Source organism: Bombus vosnesenskii, unplaced genomic scaffold (assembly GCF_011952255.1).
Source record: "Bombus vosnesenskii isolate JDL3184/JDL3185 unplaced genomic scaffold, Bvos_JDL3184-5_v1.1 scf7180000013352, whole genome shotgun sequence".
Lineage (NCBI taxonomy): Eukaryota > Metazoa > Arthropoda > Insecta > Hymenoptera > Apidae > Bombus > Bombus vosnesenskii.
In genome coordinates this window covers 2,895,567-2,917,637 of record NW_022882988.1, presented here as the reverse complement: position 1 = coordinate 2,917,637, position 22,071 = coordinate 2,895,567, and the positions used below count along the sequence as shown (strand labels likewise).

Sequence of the window (22,071 nt, the reverse complement as noted above, 5' to 3'; positions counted from 1 at the left end):
GGCTTGGAAAACACGCGTGGTAGTAACATCTGCCACGATGATACTCTGACTCCACGTGCTATTTGAACGCGGAAATCTACACGCGCGTCTACTCTAGACAAAAACACGCCAGCGGGTGGAAAGATGAAGCTACGGATGCCTTTGCCAGCACCATATACAACCCCTAAAAAATATAACACCTGAATCGGAGCAAAAGGATAGCCGACAATCGTTAGGAATACGATCACGAGTCTCGACACGAAGAATGTCAGTGCCCGTTACCCGTGACGTGCAAGTAAATTACGTTATATGTTTCTTAATGTAGCAAACGATAGCCGCGATGCTCAAGGAATAAGCTTTAGTTAATGAATTATTTAGATCTTAGTAAAAGGTGCAATGTTTATTCGCCTAACCGAAAAGCACCCGTCCATAACCACGTCAGGGTTGTATTGCGCAACGTATCGTTCATACTTTTACCGCTTGTTACGTGTACATTGGATAACGGCGAATCACATTTGCGTTACTCTGTTTCTGAAGCTGCTTCACTCGTTTAAACAAAAGATTTGAAGGGATGGGTGGAAAAATGGTACAAGTACATTTTTCTCCAAGAATATCAGTATCCTTCTGGTAGATTTTGTTAGCGTTTTAGCGCTACAACTGCCGAGAACCAGCAGAGTATAAAACTTGTATCGAAGGAACTTAAATAAAAGTATTGGTATAAAGAAATACGTAAAAATTGCAGGGGGAAGCAAATTTTTATCCATACACTTTGCAAATGAAGGAGTATTATAAATTTATAGAATTAATAAAAAAACGATACCAACTAGTCGTTTAAATCATTCCGGTAGTATTCACGTTAATATTCCGAACCATACGTATGATTTCTCTCTACCAAAGTTCAACTTTCGCCACAATTTTCCCAAATCACAAACATTCTCGCTCGTACCACTTTCCCTCTGACCTCTCGCTTATCTCCGGTTTACGTGAGAAACGCGATTCGGATGTAACCATATAAAAGTCGCGTGACGAAAAAGACGCGTTATTGTCGTGACTGGCTTGGTGGTGCAGTTGGACAGCCGGTAAGCGGTCGGGAATCGACTCGGTGGGGATATTGATCTGGGACATGAGCGCCAGGGAATGGGACGCTGTGCGGAACCACCCCTACACGTTCGACCGCGTAAGATTTAGGGATAACGGGGTCGCTTCGCGCGGGACAACCTTTTCGATCGAAAACTATGCCAACAGCGAGTAAACGGACAATTATCGGCGGCTATGATCGACTATGAACCTGAGATATGATACGAAACGTGTCGCGAGCGGAATGCGTGGAATGGAGGCGAAATTGTACGGGTCGGCGGAGAAATAGAAAGGCTCGTGTACGGTCGAGTGGCGCAGAAAACGAGTCTCGTTTACCGCAGAAACGGTACGTCAACCGGAATCGTACGTTGCACGCGGTACGATATGCTAATTTCGCGTAGGAAATCGACGATTACAAATTCATAGCGCATGCTCGGATACTTTCTAACGATGCGATCCGCGACGTACGTAAGTACACAACGGTCGCGTACGAACAACAGGACGAACGATTGAACGGACGACGGATCGTGTTGGTCCGCGAATAGCTACAATATCTCGATTAATAGGCTGACCAGTAACTGGAATTGGTTCTGGGAAGCGGCAGCTGGTGAACGCGGATGTGTCGCGCTCGATAATCGTCGACCGTGTATAAATGCGTGCGCGTGCTTCTCGCCGCGACCTCGATCGTTATCGTGATCATTCGGTGGTCCAGTCACACGCTGATAGCATAGATATATATATATATATATACAGGGTGGTTGGTAACTGGTGGTACAAGCGGAAAGGGGGTGATTCTATGCGAAAAAAGAAGTCGAAAATATAGAATAAAAATTTTTCGTTTGAGGCTTTGTTTTCGAGAAAATCGACTTTGAATTTTCGCTCGGTACGCGTGCGGTACGTTATAACGGATCTCACTGTAGATCGTTGTCTCGATGGAAAAATTAAAAAAAAAAAAAAATTTGTATTCTATATTTTCGACTTCTTTTTTCGCGTAGAATCACCCCCTTTCCGCTTGTACCACCAGTTACCAACCACCCTGTATATACCAAGAGAAAGAGAGAGAGAAAATATGGAGGGAGAACATGGAAAGGAGAGGGCGTCTCTCGATCGTCTTACCTGAACAGAGAAGACTGAAGGCTGCAGATGGACGTGGACGCCCGGGTGTCGCCCAAATATGGCAGCACCTCCTTCGCAATGTACTCTTCGAGAAATTGCAGCGACCTTCCAGAAGCGGTGTAGTCGCAGTAGACCACTGTAACAATAAAACGCCAGTCGTTTTCAGATGTTCCGAATACATACACAAGAAAGAACACACAAGGAAAAGGAGGCGGAGGGCGCGACACACCGTTCCTCCTTGGCAAGTCTCGCGCGTGGGAAATCGATCGACGTCCATGATAACGCTGCCGCGTCTTTTATTCAACGGGCGTTGCCAAGTGTTTTTGAAAATTTCATACTGTATAGCCGTGGAAAGAGCTTGCACGCGACCGGGTCAACGATTTTACGTTTCTCACGAGAATAAGATTTTCGATTCCATCTTCTCCCTCTTTTTTCCTTCTTACGCTCGTGCGTTGGTTTCGAGCGAGCTGTTTTCTTACACACTGAAATATCCCACGCGATTCGGACGACCACTAAAACTGCGCGCTATTATTCATGCTCCGCGAGAGCACCGGCGCCAGCGACGGTGGGCCGTTTATTCGAAGATATATTGGGTGTGACACTTGATAGAAATAAGAAAAATTGCTCGACGTATGGGACCAACACTCGTAACGCTGGTACGCAACGTTCGTCCAAGGTGTTCTATTAGCGTAACCGAACTCGTGGAATTCAAATTCGAGCGGAGATCCAGAGGAGAAAAAACGAAGTAGGTCGCGGTGTCAAGGCAACTCTAAGGTCACCGAAATATCGGAAAAACTGATTCGATGATAAATACGTTGCGATTTCAGTCCCTCTGACAGGAAGAAGTCAGAGGTCATGGTATCGCGACTAACCTTGCAACGACCTTGACAAGTCCATCTATATTACAAGCTTTTATCGGACCTACATGCTCGGTTTTCTGCACATATATCTATATGTAGAGTAAGTCAGCTCACCGCGTATAAAGCCACTTTCGTTCGACTCCAATTAAATTGTATTACAGGTTCTCGCGTGAAAAGTAATTCGAACGTGCTTCCTCGAGAGTCGAGGAACGAGATGACTCAGAAAATACAGGATTTGCGGAGATCGATGGTGACAAATCTCGAGTATCTTTCGCAAATATGTTCGCTGATGCCCGATAAATTATCGAGGAGAACTCGAGAAGACAAGGTCGAGCGTAGCTGGAACTTTATTTCAAATATCCCGAATTCACCCCTAGACGATTTTCCTGCGGTCGACATTCGCACGTTCCACCCTGTACATCGGTGTCGAGGCGTCGAAGCCGCGGTCGTTGCTTCCGTTGCTATTTTCAGCCCCGCCAGCCAAGCCGAGTTTACCAGAAAATGGAAAATGTTTATTCAGAGGAGAATGGGAGCACATTCTTTCTTGATGCTTCTCCATCCGTTCCTAACAAAGGACTGTACGTACACGTTTATTTTGCACAGACAGATTTGCCCCATGCGAAAGGGTTCGAGGGAAAATATTCCGTCGAGTTGCGAAACAGGCACTTTAATCAAGGTGCCATAATAATTGTCGAAAATCGAGGTTTCCGTAGGTAGGTTTTTAAAAGAGAGATTCTGACATCTTGCAAGCATTGCGATTGACACGATCGAAAGAAAATTTAAGACGACGAACGATACTAGAATGCACCTTGATTCTACAAAATCGAATCGTATTAGGCAAGAACAATAATATAAACGACAGGAATTTGTTTAAAGATTCGTTCGAAGATGATCGTTATCATACACGCAAGCATAAACATTGAACGTTCTTTTGACCAGCATTGTAAGTTTCGTCACAGATTGGACTGATACGACACTGATGCCAGCACGATAATTTATCAACTAATAATATTAATAAATTGAATTACATATTGGATCTCATAAATTTCCGAGAAAGTAATAAACTGTTCGTAATCTTGCCTTCTACGATCTTACGATTTTAGAAAATAGCATAATCGAGTGACTTGCCATTTATAAAATCCACTTATAAAATCTTATTTGTTTTATTATCGTTACTATCTTACAACAGAATCTATTTGTACTGGTACAAAATTTCGCTAATAACCCCAATCATATATATGCATATAGTAAATTAATAATAGCGTTAAAGGAGCGCGAATAGCCATAGGTCGTGTTATGAAATACTTGGATCAGCGTCGACGTAGAAACGAGCGTTCTCCGATATAACATTGACGAGCGGCGACGAGAAAGAAAGAAAGAGATTTGGCTATTTCGCGCGGCCAAATGGAATCGCTTTATTGCCGGGGAAAGCCAAGGTAGGCGAGGGATAATGATTCGCAGGTGTGTCTTACGAAACAGTCACGATCGGTAACCGGTCCTGCGCGGGTTCGCCAGTGAAATTATGCCCCGGCCTATAGCGGCTTCCGACCATTTTACCCGCCAAGGGGATAAATTGCATTGATTTGTTTAGGAAGGAACGCGTGGAACTAAGCGAAGTTTAATGGCCGTTTCGTAACTGTCCAGCGCCACTTACGTAAAGTGTCGAACGCTCTCGTCTAGAACGCGAATGGAAGCGTTATTCCGCGAAGTTGAACGCCGATTAACAAATGGAAAATAGTCTTCCGCTTTTACTTCTTTTCCCTACGTGACCGTCGTGCGGAACGATCCACGAGCACGCGTTCTTACAATCGTTAAACTCTTGTTCCCGTTAATTAATGCTATTAGGAATTTAATAACCGGTAATTTGTAGCGAGAATTGCAACAAGGTGAAAGTGTAAACTAGAGAACGATATCTGTAGAGTTTAAAAATCGTTAAGAGGCTGACATTTGCATAAGACTCGAAAGGAAGAACGATTCGACGCTTAATTCACTTTCGATGTATCTTATCTATCCGCGTGATAACGATTCTTTTACATGCACAACGTTGCCGGCACAATTATTTGCTCGTTAGCGATTTCAATGTTCCTCCAGAAATATTCCTCGATTGTCGCGCTGCAAGGATACACGCGTTTCGAAAGAATAAGGAGAGTTTTATTTATCTACAGATCATGATCGATCGTTTGCAATCGAAGCACCGCGCCGTTAAGAACTAAGCGATTCAGCTTGGCGAGCGAACTCAAGCGCTGTGATGCTCTCGACTGACGTCAAAATCTCGTTACTTTATCGAGTTGTCACCGGTTCCATCAATGATCGCGGATACTAAATCGCTCGAAGCAACGCACTTCGCAATCGTCTGCACACACAGTGTCGCCAAAGCTCCTTGGGAATAATTCGAACGCGCCGTGACGGCTAACCTGAATGTCAACTACGCCTCCGCGAATGTAGACGAACAGGGTCGCGCGATCGCGCGACTACGTCCGCTCGAGGCGATCCTTTTGCCAAGCTTCTTGTCGTCAGAACTAACAGCGAAACGTGCAATATCGATCGGTGGAATAATACGCGAAAAATTTTGCCAGATGATTGACAGTGCTATTATAAGTAACGTCTAGCCACTCGACGGCCGTCAAAACGAAGTTTCGATAATTGATTTTGAAGCTGACTGGCGAGAAGCGAGTCTTCCGAATGGATTAGCCGCTGCGCCGGCAGGCTCGAGACGCGAGCAAGGCTCGTAACCTCGTTGCGGACCACGTTGGGAACTTTGCATACTGGACGCTTTCTCTAGCTTGCAGGCACGAAGCCAGCCTTCGTTCCGTTCGTTTGAGAAGGTTCGACAAAAAACGTAAGGACGGTTGGTTAATCGCGTCACGAAAGGCAAACGACATAACCAAACGAATCGACTAACGAACGAACAACCAACTATTCCACGGAGGTGCGCGCGAATTGTTTTACGAGGCAGCGGACGGGTTCAAGGTACCAGGAATTGCAGGGAATTCGCTTCTGGGCGTAGTTTGACCTAAATCCCGAAGGCAACTTACTACGATTGCCCGAACGACCGTTCGACCCCGAACCGGCAACTATTCGCGTTCGAAGCACACACCGAAAGAAATCCTCTCCTTTGTAGAACTAGAGCACACGGGTGTGCAGTGGGCACTGTGTGCACGGGTGAATCTACAAAGAGAAGAAGAGGAAAAAAATAGAGACGTTGGATAGAGGACGCGTGCGTGCGCGAACTTAGATAGCTGACGTATCGCTCGTCTCGGATAAACGGTAAATTACCAGAGCATTCCGCTTTCCAATTAGTCTTCAATTACACGCGGACGAGTTGACCGACGACGGCACGCGTCCGGCAACGTTTAACTGCTAAACGACGGGTTCCTCTTCGAATCAACCGTCTTGCAATTAATTCGGAGGAAAGCTTTCGCCGCTAATCGATTAATTCGGCTGACCGGATGAGAAAGCTCGGCTCGCGTATGCAGTTCGATGGAAAACACGTTAATTGAATCGGCGAAAGATCGGCTCGTAATGAGAATGTTGATATACCGTTGATCTTATCATATGGAAGGATTCATTGAAAAGGTAGACGTAGCAAATAACCGTTTGAGAAATATGCAGTCGCATGGTTGGCGAGCTATTCTTTGCACAATTAAATATTTACGTAACATCCGCACAACACGGCGATAATTTGTTTGAATGATGCGCCTTCTATCTACCTCTTGGCAGACACGAACGTTATTTGAAAAATGTTAAATCTCTTTCTCTCTCTTACTCATTATACTTTTTAATATTATTTAAAGAACAGTTCGCGTAATGTCAAAGAGAATAATTGAAATGAACGTAATAGAATTTAGGATACGGATAATACATAAACGAATATTCGAATCGATGCAGTCGAAATACGCGAATAGACTATGGTCAGCGAATAAAGTCGGTACTCCCACTTGATTATTCCGAGTGCCAGTTAATTGGTCGTATTTCCGCAACGTTATTATTCGCAATAACGAGACTGTATATATCACTTGCGTCCTTCGATACGTCGTGCGTGACGGTTCACGAGATTTTATTCTATCACGTGTATCTCCTGGTAGGAATGTACGACTTTAACCACGTATTCTTTCGCTGATTCAGCTAACATAGCAAAACTATTCCACTGTTTCTATATCCTCCTAAATCTTTCAGATTTCCACGCTATCAAATATCGATCAACGAATATCTTCCTTCCTATCAAATATCAAAGTCTATCGCTATCAAATTCGAGCAATTTAAATTCCGCAAATGTCATGGAAATGTTGAAGAGAGGTAATTACTACCAATACCAACTATTTCGTACATAATAGTTAATACTGATTTAATTTAATTTTAGAACAAAATGTCCGAAGAAAAATGTAAGAATCTCTCATTATCTTCTATTTTTACGTATTTCCCAGTTTCTCTTACAAGGAACCATCGCGAATTTTTCTTTGATCTGCGTTAATCGACGTACTGTGACGATTATAATCGAGGTCTAAGTCTATCGGCATCCAATTCAAAGAATCCGAGTCCCAAAGCTTCTTTGAAACAGAAGATCTCGAAGAAGAGTTAGAGGAATCGTCGCATGAGAAGATTCGACAGATGATGCAATTCTCGCGACTATTTTTGACGCGTTTAAGTGCTGGGTAATGATATGTGTAATGGAACGAAATTAACGCTCGCAATTATTGTCAGCAGCTGACTCGAGAGCGAACGTTTCTAAGCGTTCGTGAGTGTCGACCGACTTGGCTAACTGGATTACGCGTCGCTCGCGTTTCGCGGCGGATCGTTCCGGCCGCCATTCACTTTGTTCTTAGTTATACGACAATCCGGGAAATTGTCCTCGAGGCCGACCGAGTCATTCTGTGCGTAACCGCACGCGTACAGTGTACGCGAACGTTTTGAGGGAGAAAACCCTACCAGTCCGCCTTTTGGGAACGAGTCGCAGACGCCTGTTGCGTGCTCGTACGTTTCCGCAAATTCCCCTCGTTCGTTTTCAAAATTTGACATTGTAGATACGATCCGTAGAAAATCGCCGTGATATTTTCAATGGTTCGTCGAACGTGCTTAATGTACGAGAAAATGAAAAACAGAGTCTTCCTTGGAACAAATTCGCGGAAAATCGGAGAGAGGAGAAACAGCTTTTAATAGATACACACGATTCCCTTGGCTTTGATCCTCTTACGATTCTGCAGTTTTTATGCCGCGATTTTGCTCTCCTTTCAACGGAAAAAGAGACTTTCATATTCAATTCTAGATTATATTCTAATAAATTCTATTCGTTATTCTCTTGTATTTTAGATGGAAAAATACATTTATGTCAGAAATGTTCCAAGGAACATAACGGAATTAATCGTTAAAAACTTCGTTTTTACATGCATTAAAAGGAAATGAATTTTATAATAATTACCTTGGACATAGCAGTAATATCTAAAGGGTGAAGGTAAACGAAATAAGAAAAATTCGAGTAAATTATTCTCCCACGCTCCGACATTCCACGAAACTATAATTATTACTTAAACCTAGAGTCAATATGCACGATATCCAGCCTGATTAACCAATAATCTCTTTATCCCCTTAATCGCGTATCAGCTGATGGGAAGCTTCTGATAACCGAGCTACTTCCTGATTAAATCATGTACGAGAAGCGCAAGAAAAGTAGGAAAAAAAAGGAAGAATGACCTACGACGAGACGCGGACAGAGGCCTCGAGTCGTGCAACGATCGAGTCGAACGCGACCCAGTTTCCACGTCTATCCGTGTTCTACGGACTCCTTGGATCGCGCGATAGTACGATCGACCTGGCCGACGAGTTCGTACGATCAGTCTACCGTGTGGAATATTGTTCGCACCTATTTCGGTATAGGATCGGTATGACCGACTTCTATCCACGACCCAGATCGTCTATTCCATCCTGCAAGTAGTTTCTGCGCACGTTCCCTCAGAATGCTTCCTCGTTTCGTTCCAAACGAATGGATACGATCGATCGGTATATACACTAGCAAAAGTTTCATACCATCGAATGTGTCTCATAAAATCCAAGAATTAGAAAAAATAGCACTCTACTTCAGGAAATACTTCGGTTAAAAAATTATCGACGCAAAGGAAATTATTTACTATGGCTACCTATATAGTAATGATTTCGAACGAGTCCTGTCGCGCGATAATTTACTAGCTAATAATATTAACGAATTAACGTGTCGCAAATTATAAACTCTACTTGCATAGTTTTTACGATTTTGTAATTTTACATCGAACGGAACAGTCAGCTGATCTGCGGTTTCAAAACATCGGACGTAAAACTTTTATTTATCACATTACTAAGCTGGCCGCTATTATTACGTATAATTTATCAACACTGATGAGTTGTAATTTGCAAACCCGTAAAACGTCGCTAATAATACTATTTGTGCAAGAGGATGTGAATGATTCAACGGTGCGAATTTTTGGCTAGTAGTGTACATTCCATTCCACTCAAAGAAACTGCATAAGAAAATAGGGAAGCGGCCTTTCCGTTTGCACATGAGCGGTTTGGATTGCTTCCACTCGCGAGATAAGCGAATCGATCGTGGTCGTTCCAACCAGCAGATCCATGCTACAATAAGAGCTACTCTTTTCCGCTGGATACACTCGAATCGCTAATTAACGCGCGAGTGTTTCGGAGTGGAACGGCAGCGGATCGATGGCCCTCGCCACGCTTCCAATTACGCGGGCCCCGAGGAAGAGTGTGGGCCGTCTCGTGGGCGTTCGAATCGTCCTGCTCACTTTCGTTCCCACACACCTGACCTTCGAGAGAACAATAAATTTCAGATTAGTCAATCGTGTCGTACGTCTGTCCCATATTTACTGCATCCGCTATATCTGTTACGATGCGAGCGGTTTTTCTCTTTTGCAAGAGAAAATAGTCGAAGGCCGAGTTTTACTGCTACTCCAATCGTACTTCTGTTAGGTTCGAGTGATATTTCTCGCGCCGCGGGTATCGCGTGGTGAAACAGTTGCCTGATAAACTTTGGTAAACGTGCAAGATTGTGCTCACCGAGGGGGAAAAAAATCGTATCTGATAAGAAAGTGCGAGGGAACTCGCGCAGCTGTCGGTAATCGATTTCTATATCGAGTGATGTCATTCATAGTACAGTTTCTTCGAAACAGCGTTGTTAATCTACAACGTTTACAGACGTACATATGAATCACAAACATCAGAATCCATCTTTAAGATTTCCAAACCTGATCGAACAATCAACGTCACTCGAAAACCTTAAGGGGCTCTTACAGAACGAAAGTTGCCTCTGTGTAACGTAATATTTTGCATGGAAAAATATTCATCCGCCGTTTTAACACCTCGAAGTTGCTATTGAGAAATATACAAATAATATTATACTAAATGGTATTCAACTATTCTAACACCTCGAAGCGTATACGAATATTCGTCATACCCAGTGATTGCATCATACGAGACATCATCTTGTTTCGTAGGATGAGGCAAGTTTCGCGTATAGGAACTACTTTAGAGTACCCGGAAGAATCACGTAATCGCACGAAAAACCATGTCGTTAGCGACAGTCTCGGCCAAGATTATCCTTATCGCGTGACAATTAACGCTATAAATAAAGCGCAGCGATATAGGTGAATATTGCAGCAACTTCTCGCCAAATGTTGTGCGTCAGTAGCAAGACGTCGAGCTGCCGATGTTGTACGCGATGCACGCGACAAACGTCAAATACGAGATGGAGGACGCTTCCGACAAGCGCGATGTGCCGTTGCCGGAATCTTTCACGAGCGCCAAAAACCTCCGAGTCGAGAAGTAATGTGCGAAACCGGGCTATGGCGACGAGACGGGAGGATGGGGAAGAGAGGGTGGAAGCCTTTCGAGATCATGCCCGGCACTAAATTTGGAACAAGGCTCATATCCAACGTCGCACGGTTCGCCACGGGGCAGAGGAGAGAGCGTCGCTTGCGACCTAAATACGAAGGGACCCCGAGAGAGCGTTTCGCCGTCCTAGCGTCGCGGGGTCACTTCCATGAAATCGTCCCGCGCACGAAAATAATTCAGTCTTTGTTCGTTAGAGCGTATACAGACGGAAAGCGAACGAGAAGTTGTTCGCCGTGAGAGCCACTTGCTCTCCCAGTGCGAAGAATAGGTCGACGAATGGTCGTACGATCGATTCCAGAAGGAACAGTCGCGGGATGAAGGTTACGAAAGAGAGTCAGCTGTTCTTGGAAGCTGTGTTTTCCATGGTTAAGAGGTTTTACTCGAAGCTGAGTTGGAAATGGAAAAAATAGATAAACTCTGAAAGATTCTTTGTATCCGTGCCTCTAATCAATCTTCTGTAAAGAGATGCAAAAGCGGTGGTAACAGTCTGGCCATTATTGCGAAAGATAGGTCATCGTGTGAACTAGAGATAACACCAACGACGGAGAAAGAAATAACTTACGTTGAATTTTTTCATCGTATCTAATCGAACAGCTGGTCTTCCAGAGACACAGAACGAGTGTCATAGCGAGAACCAACTGATCGATCGAACGTCGAAGGAGGATCCGAGGCGGCCAAAGCCGAAGCTTTCCGTGTTCTTCAACCGATCCTCTCGTGATCTTCGATAGATCGGAAACGGAGCAGATCGCGCGAGATCGTGACTAGATGTAACTACCGTTGAGCAGCGTGCAAGGCGGCGGGGAGCGAATAAAAACCGAAAGTGATTAAATCACCGCGCCACACTTCCTTGGACCGTTTAACCCTGGAGCAATGACGCATGAATGGAGACGACCCGGTTGAACTTGGAACCGTGAAACCGGTTAAGTGCGCCGGATACCAGGGTCGTTCCATTCCGATGTAATACGCGCTTGATATTTTTGCCGGGTTACGTATTATTTGTTGACGAATGGGATCATCGTCGGGAACAATCGATGCTTTGGTTCTCGTTGTTTCGATAACCACGGGCCATCAACTGTCGATGCATAACAAATATCTTGCCGCACAGACCACATTTATTGACTTATGCAAGAGAACATGGGCGGAAAAGATTGATTTACGCATAAATAGATAGAAATGTTAATTTTAATTGACATTGATTTATTTTATGAAATTGTTATGCTAATACATTTGGACGGATATTGTTGGCGTACGTCTCGTTTCTGAATGTCTCAACTGGATCTTGTTGTTGTAAGATGATCTAACAGCTTCGTGTGCCTTAGACGTTCACAATTAGACCGGAATAGGTAATCTATTTGAATGAATCGATAGCTAGGTACACAGCTTTCAGAGTATGGCAGCTATGCAATAAATATTAACTAGCCGCTGACTCAAGGAACGGTGATTGTAACAGATACGAGAAGAGTGGGCATCGATTACGTCTTACCAGGCGTGGAAGTGACACAAGAATTGCCAGTATATTACGTTCTATGCATGATTTCACTTAGTTATCGTTATTATAGGTATACTGAAAGACTTCGTTGTTGATTATCATGATTTTTAAGTTTTTAACTACTCCACGTATGAACAAGCATTTCATTTTCATAATTCAATACCGAAAGTGGAAAATACCTGGAAGAAAAGTAACAGCGCCGTAATAACAACGTAACCGCAAGTTATCTGCGTAAACAGTCGATCGAGGCACGAGTGGCACTCAGGCCAAGCGCAATTACCACGATAAACTCGATTGAACCTCTCGTTTCGCTTGGCATAGTTTATTTTATGCACAGAAACTGGGCGCTCTGTAATCTCAGGGAGCAAGCGGAAGTGATCGAACGGCGCAGTTCGCCTCCGGCCCGATATCCACACCGATAACTTCCGCGTGCCGCTATGATGCGCCGCGATAATCGGCCATCGCTTCGGTAACATTATTAACGAGCTCTGTGCACGATGACGCTCGAAAACGCCTAAACCGCTCTCGCTACACGATTTAAAGTCAGAGTTCAAAGAGTGGCCGTGCATCCTCGCGTGTAACAACTCGAATATCCTGTTCCAGGATCGAAAACCGTTGCGTCGGAGGTTGATCGGTTTCCATCGAGATTCCGTGCAGTGGCCTTTCGTTTGAACCGTTTGCTCGGTTCGACCAACGTCCAATCAATTAAATTCCGTTCAATAAATCTTCGACAGATTTCTTCTTCTTCGTTCGATTCCTTCCTCCTAAACGACAACGATAGACGCGCTCCCCTCGATCGAGACAGTGAACGCATCCGTGATTTACGCGACGTGCAGCCCTGTGTCGTGACACGAGCGCATATACGCGTGCACGTATACGAGCTAGGGAAGTGTAGAAAGAGAGAGAGAGAGAGAGAGAGCAAGCAACCGCGTCAGCAAACCACATTAGGCGTGTGCTACATTAACACGTGGTTGGTCCGTTGGCTGCGTTGAATTACATAAGCGTGAGGTAACCGAGGGCAATGTCAAGGCTGCAAGCTTTACCAGTGGTATATATCGCTGCTCGATGTTGTTACGATCCAGATTTACGTTCGTCAACTCTCTGCGGCTCCTCTGTGGCCAGAGATAATCACGCATGATAACGCGTCTTCTAACGTAGTCGTGGGTGGACGGACACAGGAAGTCTCCGTCGTCGGTCGAATGCACGATGACGCGGCCTCAAAGCTCAGCCAATTCTTCAACCACTCATCCGTAGACGAGCGAATACGCGAATCTTGCGTAAAGATATTTGGCAACGATTCGATGATATCGAGCTCGTCGAAGGTTACACACTTCGAGCTTTTCTGGTTGATCGCGTGGGCGTTCGATATGGGGAGATAGTTTTTGTTTGGCTTCGAAGGTGCTCGCGATGAGTTTACGAGATGCCGCTGTTGACGGAGCGATTCGTTATCCCGGTGACAGCACGTGCTTTCAAGAGCCGTGCTCCACTTACGACTTACGACCCGTATTCGAGAAAGCGCATGAATGAGCTAGTGTGGTCGACTACTGTTACATAGGGATTATTCGTTACGTCAAGATTTACGTCAGAGAACCATCCATGTCCTAGAAAACATTTTCAATTGTTCGCAGAGTACTATACCCTGTATACCTTTGGCTATTGTTGCAATTTACTTCACAATATGACCATCCACTGCTTCTTCGGTTGGCTGATTAGACAGCACCCGGCCGTCTTATTCTACTTACAGAAGAAAGGTTTCACTGAGACAAGAATCCGACTAGAAAAGAACGTAAACACTCGTTGAAAAGTGCAAAGGTAACGAAAATATTAGCTCGTATCGATCGTATACTTGAAATAATCCCAAAAAAGCGTTCCAACTGTTACCGAAGCAGAACTCCAAGACAAAGCTAGGTCGTTCGAAGCATCTCTTCGATTCAACGTGATCGCTCGATTTATATTTAATCCGAGTCGTGGTCTCGGTTCAATCTTATTTATAACGTAAATACTTCGTTAGAGAGTCCATTAATAAGTGGCAAAGGGAGAAAAAGAAAAACGGGGAAACGCGGACAATTACATAAGGAGACGAAGTCGTTAACGAGCAATGTCACTAGTAGAGGTAGCTAACCAAACCACGTTATCAATGCTCGTTCGAAAATCTATGCGATTCGCATGTACGATATATAGGATATCGAGTAAACTCTATATTCTTCATCCAGTACATACCATGGGTTTAACGTAGAGTTAATTGCTTGTTTCGCTGATAAAATATTCTTACGATTTTTGCCAGTGATAAACGCGTTCTCGAGCGCCGATAAGAATTTTGTTTTTTTCGCCTCTCGTTCGGTGCCACTACGTCTGCTGGTGTTATCTAACAATTAACGTCCCACTAGGACAGAAATCTGTACATCTGTTTTGCCGGCTGTGTTATTCATCGCGTAAGTAATTACGACGCAAACAGTTCGGCTCATTGTTTTATTCTTACTGCGCATGAAAAATTCTCGATTTACCGAACAGGGAAAACATCGAACCGCATGATTACCATTCGCCACGAAGGCGAATTAATAATGTCCGACAGAATACTTATATTCCAGCACGAATGCAGTTCATCGGCGTCATCGATCGCTCGATTAGTCGTCGTAAAGATAGTGATAGCTGTTTACGATATTACCTTGCTAGATGATATTTTCCAACAATATCGCGCGATAGTCAACAGCTCGCTAATCATATAAATAAGTGGCCTTTCCAACAATATCTATTTTCGTCAACTGGATATTTTCACCGAGGTTTCGAGTTGGAAACTATTTCAGTTGTCGAAGCGACACGCGCTGCCACCTTCGATTCGCGATTTATCTATATCAGTTTACGGCGCACCAAAACATCACGCATCGTGGCAAGCGGATATTGGCCGGGTTCTCTGCTGATTTCAGAATACCCGCCACTGGAAATTTTTTAGCGTCGAAGCAAACACGCGCCGCGCCTCCATCGAATTTATCGAACGACATCGACTTTAATTCCGTGACAGGACGGTGCCACTTCTCGATTACCAAGTTGCGTGTTGAAGAATCTAAGCTTGTCACGAATGACACCGTCGGTGTATGAAGATTGCTCGGTTTTTCCGATAACGTACGAGGATCGCTATGTCCGTTCGTCACCTTTTCTCTTATTTTCACGAATAATTCATTTAATAACAGAAGTAAACCCTTTGATATTAAATATAGATACGGTGAGAAGAGGTGAAGAAAATTGGAAGAAAAACGATGTATTCCTCGTTAAATTATTCCATTTTGTATCTATTTGGAGAGAAGCCACGGCTCGTTCTAGTCAGTAAAATCGCCTGTTTACGCATGAATCTTCTAAGAAACGCCTTATCTTGTCTTGGGAGTGCACATAGTGCTTCCTAGCTAGGAAAACCTACTATACTTCAAAGACAGATCCGCCGTTTAAAAACGATATAAAAACTCCATATAGGCTGATTCCGTTACAAGCTTTTTAATCAACGGTATCGGTAAAAAGGTTCGTATCTTGTCTATGATAGAAACACATTGACTGAACTAAATGGAACTCGTTAATTTTTATTACAATTTTTTCAACCGTTCCAATCCGTTCATTGGTCAACTTTACCTAGTAATTACAACGTTAAGTCGTGTTCAGGTTATTAAGTGTAGGAACGAAAAAGTCAATCGATCGGATAGAACTAGAATTAGAATTTTATCTTGTTAAGCGATTGCTTCGCCAATTGAACTGTCCTTAACTTTTTCTATATTCTAATCTGCGCTGATGTAACTGACTGGTTTGAGCAAAAGGCAAAACGAGAAATTCCGAGGAAAAGCTGCGTATGTCTCTCGAAAACTTATAAATGGTTGAGAAGAACACGTTTCAGACCGCTGATCTATTCGCGAGCAAAAATAAATCAACTCGTGGTTATGCGCAATCCATGAATTGTTTATCGTGAATCATTTCGAGTATGGCGCAAATCCATCTCTTAATTCTATAAGCGTCCCATATTTGTATGCACTTCTGTTACTTTATGACATTCACAAACGCTTTGAAATATTTAAGTATTCCTCCTTCACAGACAAACAGCGTTTCTGACTATCCAATTACGAAAAGTTTCGTAGATTGTCTTTTCTCGTACGCTTTTGTCTCTAATTACAGCGGTGTACGTATCGCTCGTTAAGGAAATCTTGCTTTATTTTCTAAGATTCGAATCAACCTCGAGATCGATTAAATCGAGCAGATACGACTTCCCGCGATATCTTCCACCAGATCGGAATCTAACTTTACTGTATGTACAACGCGAACAAACACATCGAGAATGGGAGAAACATCATCGATGTTCAATTTTACGTTTGCTATTATTGCGTCACGGTCCAAGTGGCTCGAGTGGAGCTTTCCTCGAGAAATTGACCGGTTGTTCGCGCGATAGCAGATTTCTCGTTGCTGTCATAGCCTCCGGAGACAGCCAACCGGGTCGTCTTCGCAATAAAGAACGGCTAATAAAGCGATAAGCGTGGCGTTCTCGAATTACCAGTCGAGCACGTACACAGTTGCTGTTCGCGGCCGCATGCTTACGGTTACGTAAAGTAAATCCTCTCGTAACGAGGAGTCCGACCGATGCGCAGGCGAGTCGATAAACCTGTGGCCTGAAGTCGAACGCTCGGGGAATATATCGAAAACCAGTCGACACGTTCGATGGAAACAGTTAACACTGGCGGATTAAGGTCGACAATAAATCGACGATTAATCCGTGGCCACGATAAGCTACTACTTTCGTACCAGTCTCCGTGAATCTTACGAATCGTATTTTTAGAAACGTCTGAAGAATAATAGGATTGGAATATATTAAACAAATACGGAGAGAATTTATGAAGTATTATTTCGATGTTTGTACGCGTGTACATTACACGGGACGAACGTAGTACGGAAGTCACTTTCGGCTTCAACATGAAATGCATTGTCGTGCAGCCTCTTTGAAACAGGATGTCATTCCGCGTATCAAATAGATTGAACGTGCCGGTAAACAATCGTAATTAACCCGATTTGCGAATGTTCCGAGTACACGGCTATTTCCGTCATTTTCTATCGCGCACGCAGAACGCAACCTGTTTGCGCAATCTGCATCGATGATGGAATGTTATCGATAACGTTATCGAGCGAAGTCCTACACCGGAAATGGTAAATTTACGGATTTATGCAGATACAGAATGGTCGATAAAACGAATCGACTTAAGATGAGTGTTCGTACGGCGAACTGTAGATCGATAAAAAATTCGTACGGGTGACCTCGCTTCTGTTTTCAGCGATCTAAAGATTCTCGCTCGAAGGCGGAGCTAACGTAACCGGCTCTGAGCAAACATTTGCAATCCACGCCCGCTATCTTGTGCACGATCTCGTTGACTATTTGTAAACACTGTCACAACATTCTGCGTATCATTTCACCGAGTTAACCCGATAACGATATCAAAAATTTCTAATATCAAGTATATCAAACTGTATGGCAGAAAAAAAAACCGATTTCGTCGTCCAATTAAGTATTGGATCATTCTATAAGTAACGCGATGTTTTCCAATATACGCGTACCAACCAGGTAAAAATAGACAACTAGGCTTATAATTAACCTTATTAACCTTCGCTTTATATTTCTCTGAGTATGTATATACATCAGCATTAGCTATTTAGCTATGTGTTAATACGTTATCTTGATCAAAAGAACGAGATATCACGTACGATTTGCGTTCGATGATTTACAGTATTCTAATTTAGAAGCTGAAATAAAATTAAAATTGAGTTTTCCGAATACGACCCATCTTCGTTGCATTTGATGCATAGATTCCACTTTACACCGAGCGTGCATCTCGATATTATAAAACAAGGGGTTAATCAATGATATATCTTTTCTGCACTTGTTCGTCATCTTTTTTATTAAGTTTCCTATATCTCTTTTATAAATCTTCTATCATGACTCACGACGATACTGTTACGAAATCGCGTTAGTTAAAGGATAAACCAATGTTTAATATCTAGATGATCAGATTTGATCACCAGAAATCATCGGAAACGACCGGCGATCGTTAGAGAAGTACGTTATAAGGTTCAAAATATTTATATACAATCTTATCCTAATTGTGACAAGCATCGTTTGAAGATAACATCCAACAATTTTCATCATGGAACGACGTTACATAAGAAACGCCTTCGCGCGCGCGGAACAATACGGTCCCCTATACGTGGAAACTCCTGTGCATGACTGGTCGTCGCTTAATTCCCGAGGCCATTTTCTAAACGACTGGCCGAGGAAAACGGAACGTGGCGACGCGAAACGTAATGATGACGCAACACCGCGAGAAACAAACGAGCCGGCGGATGCGCGACCATTGCTGCTAATTACGCCGATCAATCTACGATTTCTTCGAAAATGATCATAGCAGCGATCAACCAGATCGTCCGTAATATTAGACGATTGCTAGGTTACCAAACAGTAGAATCGCGTTTAAGGATCGAGTAGTACATATACGTAGATCGTAGATAGAATTAGAACGTTATCAACTGTGTCACGATAACGATGTATTCGTATTTGTAAATTTGGTACCAGCAGAGAGAATGATAATCGTTGTGTACCGTTATTCGAAAAGAAATAGGTGATGAGAAAATTTAAAATTTAAGATTGGAGCATCGATATTGGATGGAAATTTATTCCGAAAACGCTAGTCAGGCATACTGCATCTGATACGAACGACTACGTCGAGTCGCTATTAAATGCGAAATAATTGCGAAATAATTGCGAAATAATTGCGAAATAATTGCGAAATAATTGCGACTCTGTTTTAATATACTCGGAGAAATTCACGAAATTCCTAAACACGGTGTTTATGCCGTATCTGTTGCCAAAATCGCGCGTTGGTGCACTTTGACAATCTTCTTGCGTACACAATTTGTCAGAACGAGTTATGGATCTTTTACTGTTCGATCCATCTAACGTCTGCGACACGCTGGATTTCGCGAAATGTTATTTTTACGAGGGATAGACGAACGTGTAAATATATTCGTAGCGTTTCGCGATTCGATTTCGACGACGATATCTCGGCCACTTGGCGCAAGGCCGACCTATGAATCGGTCCGCGATTATTCGCTCCGTGATTTCACCGTCGCGTAAAAGTGGCCACGAAGTCACGGAGATACGCGTGTCGAAACTGAAAAAGCCGATACAATTGTAGATAATGGAAAAACGCTCGGATTTTTGCCGCGATCCGACAAACTTTTACCGATTGCCCTCGTTCCTTGCCGTAGCGCGTGGATCAAAGCAGAAAGTAACACTGGTTTATGGTGTTTTGCGATGCGGCGTGGCGTTGCTTTTGCTTCCACGCCCTGTTGGAGCACGTCGCGTAAAAAGACAGAGATCTCGACCCTCCAGTAATGTAAAAACCGATGCTCCGCTTTTACCTCGTCTATACCGCAACGCGGGACACGAACGCGACGCAAATAGAACATCGCTGCAAGGTAAACAGCAAACGGATGTCGGAACGAGCAAAATGTGGAATACATTAGCATTAGTTGCGGAATAAAGGGAACAGACATCGAAGGTGACGCTCGTTTGTTCCACTGATCCGGACTAAAGTTTAACTATCGGCACAATATGCATTCTATGGATAAAAATTCGAAATGTAATAGAACAATGTTGACAGAATACCATATGCTGTGTATACTTTCGTTCGTAACTTCGAAACTTGCTGGCTTTATACGAAACACGATGACCGACTCGGATTATCAAGAAAGTGCTTAATTGATCAAAATTCTATATTAGTCAGTCAAGCTAAAGAACAATTTGCAATAATCGCAGAAAAATTATGAATTAATATTCGTGAGTTGCTAAGCACAACCTTCGGACGCAAAATTTCATTGAAAGTATCTTCCCTGAATGAAGAAACTTGAAAAGTAAATAGCAAGAAACCGAATAGAAAATTTCACAATACGAGTACTAATGATATATATATGTATACGCGTGATTAAAGTTTTATCACAACAGCAAACAAATGAGTTTTTTTACAATCCAAAGCTCCAGTCAGGATAATAATTCTCGAAAATTTCACTAGTTTCTTGCGGATTTTCCAGATATATCGTTTTTTCGTATGCGTGTCTTCGTACTTAAATACGTAGATATTTAAGGATATTTGACCTGACATTTCAAGAAAATGACAATCCGTTCCATCGAGTTTTTATTGGTTCGATTTGCAAACAGATACTGCTGTTCGATCGGGGGATTACAAAAGCCGACCTTCGGACACTCGGGCGAACACACTGAACTCCATCGAGCGTAATCTCGTTTCGCGTGTGTTGCAATATTCGAGAGAAAAGGAATGGGCAGATCAGGTTTGCCGGGCCCGAATTCGAAACCGAATCTTTTATTTCTAGGACGACCGCCAGCCGGTTGTGGTTGCTTGGCAGATTCTTTCTGGTCAAGCCTAGCGCGTCGAATGATTGTCGCTTCTAAAAAAAGCGCGTGCATCACGAGGCTAACTGCAAAAGCAAACCTGGACGAGACACCGAGTAAATTCGCGATTCTACTTGACCTAATAAAACGCCAGACGACGACAGACTGCTTTTTATCCTGTTGAAATAAGACGGTCTCCATGGAAACAAGGAAATCAGTTGACTTATGTACGAGCGAATAAATAATGCACGAAAGCCGCCGCTTCGATGTGCGTTTCTTCGCGTCTTTGCGACATCGTAAGACAAGATCCGTGGAACCCATGCGAACAGAGATGAATAAACGTGTGAATGACAAACCACGAGTCGCGTCTGTCATTGAAACGTTGTATTATCACCTTCGAAAATACGATTCGACATATTCCGGTTACGTTGCCGAGTACTAAATACGCTGGCGTCTGCTGACTAGTTCGCTGGAGATAAGATTGAAAGTGACGAGCCGGAGAAGCTGTAGAGGAATAGTTCGAGTTTCGTTCGAGCCTCTTAGTTACTTCGAGCCTGTAAGTCTTGCAATGCCAGTTAGTAGACTTGTCATCGACGATACCATCTTCTGCGAGTCACCTCGCGAACGATCTTGTACCTGCTGTATATTGCTTTTCCAGATGCTTCGTCTCTCTCGACGCGTGCATGCGCGACGTTTCAAAAGTTCTATCTCCGTTCGACGTCTGACGAGTCCATAAGTCCGACCGTATTTTTAGTTACAAGGAAACTACAAAAAAATTTCAGCTTGATATTTATTTAGAGGAATTCCTTTCCATTCCGATCTTTACCTCCGTCTTCGTAACGTGACTCGTTCCACGAATCACGAATCACTATTTTTAATTATTTCGTCCGAAAATTATTTCAAAATTGCAACCAGTTATCCGTCATTTCGTTTGCCTGTTACACGACAAAGAAGCAATTCGTCGAAACGTATCGACTTTCAAGATCGTCTATGATTCTATCATTAGCCTCTAACGGCGTATTGTACTTTTCACGATCTAACATTATGCTTCATCATCCTAGATACATAGACTAGAGAAAACAAGAGAGTTAACGAAGCTCGAAAAAGCTCACGAGTTCATAAACACACCTGAACATTCCTTCTATAAAAAAAAAAAAAGGCAAATCTCTGTTACCCTCTGTTAGCCTAGGAAAATGAAATCCTTTCCTAATCGAGCAATCCATCAGGAAACGATGCCCCAAGCAATTTCC

General features: G+C 43.3%; 1 protein-coding gene across 1 annotated transcript in view; it reads right to left on the bottom strand.

The window, feature by feature from the left end:
- The window catches only part of LOC117236786, a 54,426-nt gene that overhangs the window by 9,799 nt on the left and 22,556 nt on the right, over positions 1-22,071 (bottom strand). The window contains exon 2 of the mRNA XM_033500042.1: positions 2,173-2,308. Within this exon, the coding sequence (XP_033355933.1) occupies positions 2,173-2,308 (136 nt within the window). The remainder of the gene's footprint in view (positions 1-2,172; positions 2,309-22,071) is intronic.